The following is an 11870-nucleotide window of genomic DNA, read 5'->3' on the forward strand; positions in this document are numbered from 1 at the left end:
CATGTGGTTCACAAAAATAAATAAATAAATAAATAAATGTAAAAATTGTGGAAGAACATTTGATATCTTGATGATTTACAGTTAAAAGTTTGGCGTGGATTATAAGAGAATATTAGAATAAAGTTAGAAATACATTAGAAATAAAGTTTAAATTTATCTATCCTGCGCTGTTATATTGCATTTAACGATTAATCTGATATATCTCAGTGTATTTATATTTATCTTAATGATGACACTGGTTCTTGTAGATTTTGTCTACACTGGACAATGAAGCCTGCGGACCTCCAAACAAATCACTGAAGAAGATGACTGGAATTGCTTTTCAACATAAAATCTAACGTTAATAACTGGTGCACTTCACTGCAAAGAAAAAAAAAAATCTCTGCAAGAGAAAAATTTGAATGCATATGCAAATAATTGCTTTCATTTATTTAAATCTTGCACTTTCTTATTCGATTGACAGACAATGTTGTTGCTAGAAGTTAATGCCAAAATTAGAAAACAATGAATGAAACTGAATTTCAAAAAACTTAAACAAGTTATATAATCTATTCTTTGGTTAATATAACAAATATAGGAGTTAATAAACATTGGAAATTGGATTTTTTTTGTTTGCAGTGGACAGGAATATAGCATTTATTTTTATACAACCTCCTCAGGACATATTTAAAGTGTTAACATTTAGTGTTTATGGATATTTATATCCTTTATAAGTGTTATCCTTTGGTCAGTATAGACTCTAATGCTTTCTATCATACATTTGCATGTTATCACCTCCCTTGCTTAATTGTTAATTAGGAATCACACTTTAATGTCTAGCAGCCCGAACTAAATGACCAAGCTAAAAGAAAATGGAATTATTTTAGCGTGCAAACTGAATTAAGGAATTGCCGAGGCGACCTGTACAGTATATAACCCTGAAGCTGTGTGCATTTCAGACCACGTAACTTCATCCAGCTTTTCTGTGCACACTCTCTCACACACACCTGTGCATCTTGATGAACAGCTATATAGGGAAAAAATGCTAGAAAATGGCTGCTCTTGTTTGTTCCTTTTCATTTCTCTTGCCAAATTTGCATTCATCATGGGACATTTACAGAAGGTTAAACTGCCACCATCATTTCCAGAGGAACCATGCATAGTAACACACTTTTGCATATTCATTGTATTTTACTTTATGCTGTATTAGGTCCTGCTCAGTAAGAAAACTGTTCACCCATGACCTCTCACAGAGCTGTCTTTAGTTTCAGTTGTTTGGGAAGCTTTAATCGTTCTGACACCGCACATGCACCAGCATAGAAAACACAACAAGGGCAAAACAGACATGACGTTTTTACCCCAATTTAACATACGCCATAAGAAATATAAACCAAATATCAAGATTAAAGCACTTAAATAAAGCAATTTATTAGATTTCATTTTTATTAAATTTTTTTAGATGTTCAATGCTTTAAATAAGCACTTCTATTAGACCTCAAAACTGGGACATGGAATATTCTTTTTTTAAATTCTTGCACTGAAGAAAAAAATTTATTTAGTTTTCGTTGTTAGTCCTGGGCAAAAGCCTCATTTATTTCTTTATTTTAAATTAATACAATTCATTTTATTATATGAGAAAATTGAGAAAATAAAAGGCGAAAAAATCGACATAAAAAATATAAGAACGTCTGGCTCTTTGGACACAAAATATAAAGAAATGAGGGGGACACAAGACTTTTGCACAGTACTGAATAAGATTCAAAGAAACTGTGGGAGATAAGTGCACTTGTACTCTAATGCCCTCTAACGCTGCATGTGTAGCTGTTCAAAAAGATGTAATTGTCATGTGTCTTGGAGAAAGGACATGTTATAGTCTTCAAATTTAAATTTTCTGTGGAATTTCATTTGTATAAAAAGAAATGACCGTTAACCTGGAGAAAGTCATGTAGCCGTGTGCAGTTTTAAAAAACGAAAATGTTAAAGTTAGTAAAAAGGCCAAAATGTGGGCTGTAAGAGAACTAAATATGGGCCGTGAGACGGCACTTATAGCAAAACAGTTTTTAATTTAAAATTTTGTAATGAGATTTTAAATTCACATAAAAAAAACTTAATAATTTTTTTAAAAGGTTACTAATAAAACAAAGCTATGAGATTTAAAACAAATATATATATATAAAAAAAGTTTATTCTTCATGATCGTTGTGATTAAAGAGTCGTGATTAAAGGTTTGGGTGGGCCACAGATAATGTTCACGTTTCAAGTTGGGCTGCAGTCTTGTTAAGTTTGGGGTTGTCTATTTTTTATTTTATTTCATTTTATTTTATAAATATAATTTAAAAATGTACAAATTTTTCAGTTACAAAAATTCACTTCAATTACAGTTCTTTGATAATAAAATGAAATCATAAGCAGCTTGGAAAAAGTTGGAATTTGGTATTACAATTACCATAACAATTTTTTAATTAATAAAAAAAAAGGCAACAACACAATTTCAGTTCAAACTGCAGTTACTCCTAATGTTGTGCAACATCCGTGAACGAGATTCGTTTTAAATTTCGATTGGATTATAATGTGAAAGTGTTTTTCTTTTTGTTTCTATAGTTAGTTATAAAACTACAGATCTGTGTGCTGAAGATGCAAGCGGTGTAAAGCAATCTGAAAAGTCAGTTTCTGTCATGGTTGTTGAAATGTTTTTATTTTTTAATCTTTTTTTATTTTTTTTATCTATTTTCACAAACCATTTATAAGCTGTATATGCTGAACTATGTTCTCTGCTGTAAGCAACAATACTGATGATGTATTATATTATATTAATTATATTATATTATATTATATTATAATTCAGATTGTGATGATATTCTTTTTATGTACTGAATAGAGTGTTTTTTTAATGTAGTGTGCTGTTATTAGAATTTATATCACTTTTTTAAAATATTTCCAGTATCTCTATAATTTACACTGTTTTATACTTATAAATTGCAATTTCAGAAAAAAACAACAACAGGATTTCTGTTTATATCTTGTACATATCCCCTTTTTTCAAAATCACACACTTGTGTCTGTGTAACATGATTGCAGGGGTCATAATGTATGTGTGTAAATGAAATGGGATTAGGATCTACATACTGTAGCTTTGCATGAAATGAAAGAAATTTTATTTGACCTAGAATTTGGATTATTGCACAGACAATATGAATATTTATTGTGCCCTGATTTTGAATGTGGCTTTTATAATGCATAAACCAGATGCCTTTGTGTGTATAAGCTCTAGGATACTTTTTAAAAATAATAATAGTAATAATAATAATTACTAAAATAATAATAATAATTATAATAATAATAATAAAAAAACTAAAACATACCTGCTTACCTATGCATCCAGTTCTTTCATCCTGAAATGTGACCTTATATCATTCACACAGTCATAAGATGTATAAGATGGTCACAAATACAATACATAAAGTTTCATAAGAAGAAAACAAGGAGAAAAGAAATACAGAAATAAACATCCTTTTTCAGTCTGACCTCATTTCCTGTATGTTTGCAGGCCACCTGTCACTGATGTAATGAATCATCCCGTAATTAGTGCTTTTCCTCAAAGAAGTCATCCATTTCAAAAAGACATTTTAACAAAACTTTCATTGTTATTTTTAAGTCTTTATTTAAAGTGTCTAGAGTGACTCGGGTTGAAACCCACAAATCCCTCGACGCTCAGCCTGATTTGGTTTTGTTTAATCCTTGTTTATCACAAGAAAGTATTTTATCTTCTGGTTCTTCTGGAAATGATTTCATAAGGACTTTATTTTTGACTTTATATCATAGAAATAATATGTATATTGAATATACAATAAGTCCCCTACATATGAACATTCAAGTTACGAACTTTCAAAGATATGAACCTGCATTTGCACATGTTTAATCACAGAAGTTGGACCACATGTCCGCTGTACACGTGACATGTTATTTAGCTTTTGCAATTGAACTGCATCTTCGAAAGTGCATCCTCTGTACTTTAAGTACAGTAGAAGCCCAGAATGTCTGGAAGCAAGCGCAGAAGCAGTGGCGATGATGCTGGTACTGCTACAAAACGCCAAGCGATAACGATAGACAAAAAGGTGAAAATAAGGCAGACATCGCTCGTTATTTTATCATTCATGAATCATCCAACCATCCTAAGAACATTGTATGTTAGAAAACATGTTGCGAATTAACCACTTATATAAAATATTTAATATATTTAATTTTTACTTTGTGATTTATGTCACAGTGCTTTGGGTTTTCAAATATTGATTTGTTTAGATAAAACAGCTAAATTTGCATGCCTTAAATTATAATAATCATAATTTAATAATGCAATATTTTAAACATCTTTTAATGCAATGTTCAAAAGTTTTGTGAAAAAAGGGCTAATACACTTTCTAACTCCCTGATCGTTGCTGATTTTTATTTCTCTCTACACTGTAAAGGAATGCTGAAGGCGTGCAAAATACACAATAATCTCCTTTGAACAGTTGATATTGAGATATGTCTGCTACTTATAAACTGTAAAGCCTTTCTAAAGCCTTTGATCTGAGGTGCTGTTTGTTATTTAGTGATTTCTAGAATAGAATCTAGTGACCATAATTCAATCTGAATGCCAAAAAGTGCCTTCACTTAATGTACAGAGGTTGGTGTTGTAATTCCAACTTCCCACCTTCAAAATATTGTCCTAATCTTTTTTTTTTTTTTTCAAAATAAATTTCAAGTTTATACTCAAATTAGCGTATAAAAATCAGATCCCACAGCATTTGGAGATGGAGCCACTTGGAATACAGTCAGAGTAATGTATGTTATTTACACACAGGCTGTGAAAGAAAAAAAATTCTAAGAACATTTAAACCTCTCACTCTCTCATAAACCCGGCTGCCATGGAAACAAACATAAAAAAACACGTGTAATTAACATCATCTGCACCGATAAATGAATAGGAGATGAAGTCAGAAGTGTTCACAGAGGCGTACACACATTCACATATATATCATTTAGATTCTCTCGAATCCTTTTGACAGAAATGAAACGACTGCAAACAATATAATTCCATGTTTTATTTTTCAGCGATGGGAAAATATGGAAATCAGGCACTACTCATTGAGATATAACATCCATCATCATCATCATCATTATGTGGATTACTCTAACTGTACTGATTGATATGTTAGGGCTTTCTTTCCTATAATATAGGGTGTATGTGTATATATATATATATATATATATATACATTGGTCTGACATGTTAATAATATCAATAGCAATATAATTAATATTCACATTCTTTGGAATTTTTAATGTCTTAAAAATTTAAGTTCATTTACAGGTTTAACTGTGATATGAACAACAGGAAGGGCAAAGTAAATCAGTTTCTGATTTGTTGTAAAAATTTAAGTGTTCCTTGCTTTTAACATCTTTATATATATATGCAAAAATATTCGAGAACGTACATTCATCAGTGCTTTTAATTAAGATGCTGTGTTTTAGCAGTTGACTGGTTACCTACTAGGTAAATATATTTAAATGGGTAGCAATAGACAGACATTTGACTTGGGCATCATAACAACTGCACAGTTGTAGAAAAACTCAACAAGGAAAAAAACAACAACATTAGACTTTGCACAAACACGAAAGAATTTAAAATCAGCTGGAGTGAAAGCTGCAACTCGGTTGGACGATTTTGGAAACATATTTTGTGTCCTGCAAAACCAAACATTTTAGGAATTCTGATCGGTGGCAAGATGAAGAGCAAAATGACTTTGCAGCGGCTTTTAAATGCAAAGTTTCAGATTTTGTAATAAAATTTCATAAACCTCTTGTCTCAGCAGTCAAAGCTAAAAAGGACAGAGTGAGTACAGAGTCACTAAAGTGATATAATAAACAGTGGACTTCACTGGAATTTAATTACAACTTAATTCTTACACTTTAACATGTGACGGTGTATTTTTGTCAAATGAAATAAAACATTAATAATATATTGTTTTAAAAAACCTTTTTTTTTTTATCAAGTTTCCCACTTTTTCAATTTTAACATTATGGGTTAATTTGTGTATTAGTCCATTAGTCCAAATTGTATTCCAGGTTATAACATTACAAAAAAAAAAAAAAAAAGTGTTTAAGTGGGGTGGTAATATTTCTATAAGGTTTTAGAGTGTTAGACACATACAGTAAGACACATCTCTCTCTTGAAGTGACAACATAAAGAATAGCTTTAAGCTCGAGGTTTTGATACTGGAGACTCCTTCCATAAACAAGCATTAAACATTTCTGTACAGAAAACTTCACTGTAGCAAATATTATGCATTTCATAAATAAATAAATAAATAAATAAATAAATTTAGCCTTGAAGTATGCGAGCGTTTAAATTTTCTTAGAGGTATAGCACGTTGTGACTATAGAAGTTTTTCAAACGAGCGCTTTTTGATGTGATTTGCGCTACATCTGGCAACCAGAATGAAAAACTCAACAGTGCTGCGTTAATGTAGAAATAAAGAGTTAAACTGATTTAAAGCACAAAAACAGATTTTTTTTTTGTTGTATAAAAATATTTAAATGAAAATACAGAAACCTTATGGGGCTTTATTACAATAAAAATATTGCTTATATATATTAATGTCATTTCTTTTAAACTTTCGAGAAATCTAAATAATTTTTTTATTTTTTGTCTAATTTTTTATTAATATCACTCAAACACCAATCAAACATATGAATGGCATCATAATAATTATAATAAGTAAATAAATAAATCATTTTTATATCTAGGATATTTATAATTTGTCCGTGTGTACTGTTCACGGTTGTTTTGCCCAACAGGACAGACCACATAATGGATTAAAAGATGCTAATCGAAGGGGATACAGAAATTTGTGCATGTCAGTATTCAGAATATCTCTGAATTGATGCGTCTGAGTAATTTGGCCCTGGAGCTTAAGTTAAAATTTCTCATGCTATCTCTGCATAAACATCTCCCTCTCCTGCCTGACTGCTTGATGTGATCATAATCCAGTGTAATATTTTACCCCGGGGAATATAAATAGACAGAAAGGCTACAGAATGGTATATTAAGGGGCGATATTAAAAACATGAAATTAATATTCATATGACTCATCACTCACTGCAGGAGATTACATCCTATCAAGTGAAAATATTTGTAATATAGTTGTGTTTATAGTCTAATTATTATTATATTTATTATATCACATTTTATAATCTAACATGAGCATTTCGAAACATACCTATATTTAAAATATTTTAACTTAATACAAAGCTGAACCAGGGTCCTTTTTTGGGCCTGTGTGGTGCAGGGTCTGAAATCACATCCTTACTCACTCATTCACTGTTCACTACCAACACTGTTTTATACACCAACCCACCTATAGTATCTAATACTGTGTAGATCCCACTTGTGCCACCAAAACAGCACTAAATCAATATAGCATGGACTCTCCAAGTCCTGTGGAATCTGGCACCAAGACAGATCGTTTAAGTTCTGTAAGCTGTGAGGTGGGGCCTTCATGCAACAGATGCTCAATTGGATTGAGGCTCGAACGTGGTACTGTGTTCCTCAAACAGTTCTTGAACAGTTCTGCAGTGTGGCAGGACGCATTACCCTGGGGAAAGAGGCAACTGCCATTACAGAAACACAGTTTCCATGAAGGGGTGTACTTGGTCAGCAGTAATGTTTAGGTAGGTAGTACGTGTCAAAGTAACATCCAGATGAATGGCAGGACTGAAGGTTTTCCAGCAGAACATTGCCCAGTGCATCACACTGCCTCCACCTCCAGCCATCCACATGACGTAAATGAAAACTAATTCCTCACACCAGGTCACCTTCAGTACTTCTAATAATCATGGTCCAGTTTTGATGGTTATGTTCCCATTGTAGGCACTTTTGGTGATGGACACGGGTCAACATGGGCAGTCTGACTGGTCTGCAGCTGCGCAGCCCCATATTTAACAAATGCGATGCACGGTGTCTTCTGACTCCTTTCCATCAGAACCAGCATTAACATTTTCATCAATTTGAGCTGCGGTAACTCTCCATGACAGCCAGCTCACACATTAATGAGCCTTGGCTGCCCATTACCCTGTAACCAGTTCACTGGTTCTCTTTCCTTCGACCACATCTCAACAAAACCAGATGAAATACCCAAGTTGTCTAGATTAACAGAGTGTGTCCAGGACATAAAAGATTGGATGACCAATAACTTTCTTTTACTAAATTCAGATAAGACAGAGATATTGCTCATCGGCCCAAAAACCAGCACACAACAGCTTTCACAATTCAGCCTGCGTTTAGAAGGATGTACTGTTACTACTAGCTCAACAGTAAAAGACCTGGGCGTAATATTAGACAGTAACTTGTCTTTTGAAAATCATATTTCCAATATCACAAAAACAGCCTTTTTCCATCTTAGAAATATTGCCAAACTTAGGAGTATCCTATCCGTATCTGATGCAGAAAAGCTAGTTCATGCATTCATGACCTCCAGACTGGACTATTGTAATGCACTACTAGGTGGTTGTCCTGCATCCTCAATAAACAAGCTACAGTTAGTCCAAAATGCAGCCGCCAGGGTTCTCACTAGATCCAGAAAATATGATCATATAACACCTATATTATCATCCCTGCACTGGCTACCTGTTCAATTTAGAATTAATTACAAAATAGTACTACTTACATACAAGGCTTTAAATGGTTTAGCTCCCACATACCTAACCAGTCTTCTGATACGCTATAATCCACCACGTCCCTTAAGATCACAAAACTCCGGACTTCTGGTAATTCCCAGAATTTTAAAATCTACAAAAGGGGGCAGGGCATTTTCATATTTGGCTCCAAAGCTTTGGAATAGCCTTCCAGACACTGTTCGGGGAGCAGACACGGTTTCCCAATTCAAAAGTAGACTCAAGACGCATCTCTTTAATCTGGCATACGCGTAACTCATCCCATAACCTCATACTCCAGTACACCTATCCTGAATGGCAACTACGCTAATTCTCTCCATCTTTTCTGTATTTTTCTACCCATCCTGAGACATCTGGAGATTGTGCCAGCTTCAGTAGACAAAGGCCAACCCTGCGAGGTTTCTAAAGCATCTTGAGAAGGACCTGCTCCAGCTAGATTCTGCTTTATGATGGCTGGAGCTACACATCCTGCTCCTGTGCTTCCAGTGATCTGACCCCATCTGCCCTCTGCACCTACTGCTGAACTGAATCTACACAACTTCTGATATATTGAACTTTCACCTCCACAACACACTTGATGTTATTTCTATCTGTTATCACCCAGATGAGGATGGGTTCCCTGTTGAGTCTGGTTCCTCTCAAGGTTTCTTCCTATTGCCATCTCAGGGAGTTTTTCCTTGCCACTGTCGCCGTCACCCTTGGCTTGCTCATCAGAGACATTTCATTCATCATTCATTCATTTAATTATTATCTAGACACATTTTTCTCACACATACACACTTCCAAATATTTTCTTTTCTTAAAAAAAAAAAAAATCTTTAATTTTTTTTTGTGAAGCTGCTTTGGGACAATGACCATTGTTAAAAGCGCTATATAAATAAAATTGAATTGAATTGAATTGAACTTACAGTATGCTAGGTCCTGACCACTGCAGACAGGGACCATCATACAAGAGCGGCTGTTTTGCAAAGGCTCTGACCCAGTCATTTGGCCCGTGTCAGAGTTACTCAGATCCTTACACTTGACTTTTTTTCCTGCTTCAAACACATCACCTTTAAAAACTGACAGTTCACTTGCTGCCTAATGTATAGCACCAATGGACAGGTGCCCCCGTAATGAAATGATCAATGCTTTTCATGTCACCTTTCAGCGGGTTTAATGTTATGGCTGATTGTGTGGCTACAAACAAAGTTAATAGTGTCCCCCTTACTTTTGCTAGATACACCAATTATTTTGTGGACAAATGTTCCCTCATGAGAAATTAAAAAGAGTGTAGGTCTAGACTTGAGTCCAAGTTGTTGAATTCGCAGCTGGGAAAACAGGGGGACCTTGCAAAACAAATAGATGGCATTCGTTAAATATTTTTAATATAATCAAACTAAAATCTGATAGTCTACACATTGTTTTGACATGTACCACCTACAGTACAACTGTTACAGACCAAATCCACCCCTTCATGGAAACTGTAGCCCCTGATGGCTGTGGCCTCTTTCAGCAGGATGATGCGCCCTGACAGACTGCAAGAAAATACTTTAAGAATGGTTTGAGGAACACAACTATGAATTCGAGGGTCAATTTAATTCAGCCCTCTAATTCCCCAGATCTCAAGCCATTTGAGTTTGAGAGGGATGTGCTGGGAAAACAGGTTCATTCCATGAAGATCCCACCTTGTAACTTACAGAACTTGAAGGATACACCATATACTCACTCACTTATCTTCCATACCGCTTTATCCTGTATTCAGGGTCGCGGGGGTCATGGAGTGTATCCCAGGAGGCTTAGGGCACGAGGCAGGGTACACTCTGGACAGGGTGCCAATCCATTGCAGGGCACACACATACACAGTACACACACTACGGGCAATTTGAGAACGCTAATTAGCCTAATCTGCATGTCTTAGGACTGTGGGAGGAAATAGGAGTACCCGGAGGAAAGCCACCAAGCATAGGGAGAACATGCAAACTCCATGCACACAGAGACGGGAATCGAGCCTGGCCAGGTATCAAACCCGGATTTTGGAGGTGCAAGACGATAGTGCTGCCAAGGATACACCAATTAGTCATAACTAACACCTCACACTATCAGGTGAAGTGGACAACATTGATTATCTCTGTACAGTGACACCTGTCAAAAAACAGATTGTTTTAAGCAGCGATGGAACAGTCAGTTTTTGAAGAAGATGAACAAATGGTGACGTTTAAGTATATGCGCAAGTCTGACAAGGGCCAAATTGTGATGGATTTTGTGGAATCTTGTGGGATGCTCCTGGTATGCAGTAGTCAGGACCTACCAAAAATGACCCAAGGAAGGGCAACCGGTGAACTGGTAACCAGTGTTGGGGGACGTTACTTTTTAAACTAGTTACATTACAAAATTATTGTCTTTAAAAAGTAATCAGTTACATTACAGCGTTACTTTCTGATAAAAGTAACTAGTTTGAGTACTTTTCTACTGCAGAAAATAAAAACTCCTTTGTGATTCCTCATGCATGTTTTGTTCTAGTCAAGACCTTTATAATTATTCTACCATCATCACTTAGAGAAATTTGGCCCATAATCTGTTAACTACTAATACCCCTATCGCACCTACGCGGTTTCGCACAGTAGCCTTGAGTACGGTTCATCATGATTCACCGCGGGTTTTGGTGCTGTGATTAGGTTTCCAAATTTCTGCGCATCGGCCCTCGCATAGTTAAACCGCATAGGTGAGATAGGGGTATAACAGCAGGAATAACAGAGGGAGGCGGGTTATCGGGGGCGGGGCTTGTAGGACGATTTTCACTTAAATGGCGGACCTAACGAGTTAGATTACTCGATAGGTTTTGCCAAAAAAGTCAATCAAAAAAGTAATCCAAGTACTCTAACAAAGCCAAGTATACCTACTGACCAAGTATACCTCTTCATGAAAGCAGGGTTCCCTGATGGCTGTGGCCTTTTTCAGCAGTATAATGTGCCCTGATACACTGCAAAATCAGTAAGGAATTGTTTGCGGAACATGGCAAAGAGTTTAAGGTGTAGACGTGGCCTTCAAATCCCCCAGATCTCAATCCGATCGGGCATCCGAAGGATTGCTGGACTAACATATTTCATCCAGGGAGACCCCATCTTTCAATTTTTAGGACTTAAGCTTCTGCTGTTAATATCGTTGTGTGAGATACAACAGCACACCTTGAGAGGT

At 35.2% G+C, this 11870-nt stretch overlaps 1 protein-coding gene across 1 annotated transcript in view; it reads left to right on the plus strand.

Annotated features, from left to right (window-relative positions):
- ptprb (protein tyrosine phosphatase receptor type b) overlaps positions 1-1895 on the plus strand; it is a 39192-nt gene extending 37297 nt beyond the window's left edge. Inside the window, exon 31 of the mRNA XM_053508380.1 lies at positions 249-1895. Coding sequence (XP_053364355.1) covers positions 249-271 — 23 coding nt within the window. The 3' untranslated portion in view covers positions 272-1895. The remainder of the gene's footprint in view (positions 1-248) is intronic.
- Positions 1896-11870: the final 9975 nt, after the last annotated feature.

The sequence above is a fragment of the Clarias gariepinus genome, chromosome 12 (genome assembly GCF_024256425.1).
Source record: "Clarias gariepinus isolate MV-2021 ecotype Netherlands chromosome 12, CGAR_prim_01v2, whole genome shotgun sequence".
Taxonomy (NCBI): Eukaryota; Metazoa; Chordata; class Actinopteri; order Siluriformes; family Clariidae; genus Clarias; species Clarias gariepinus.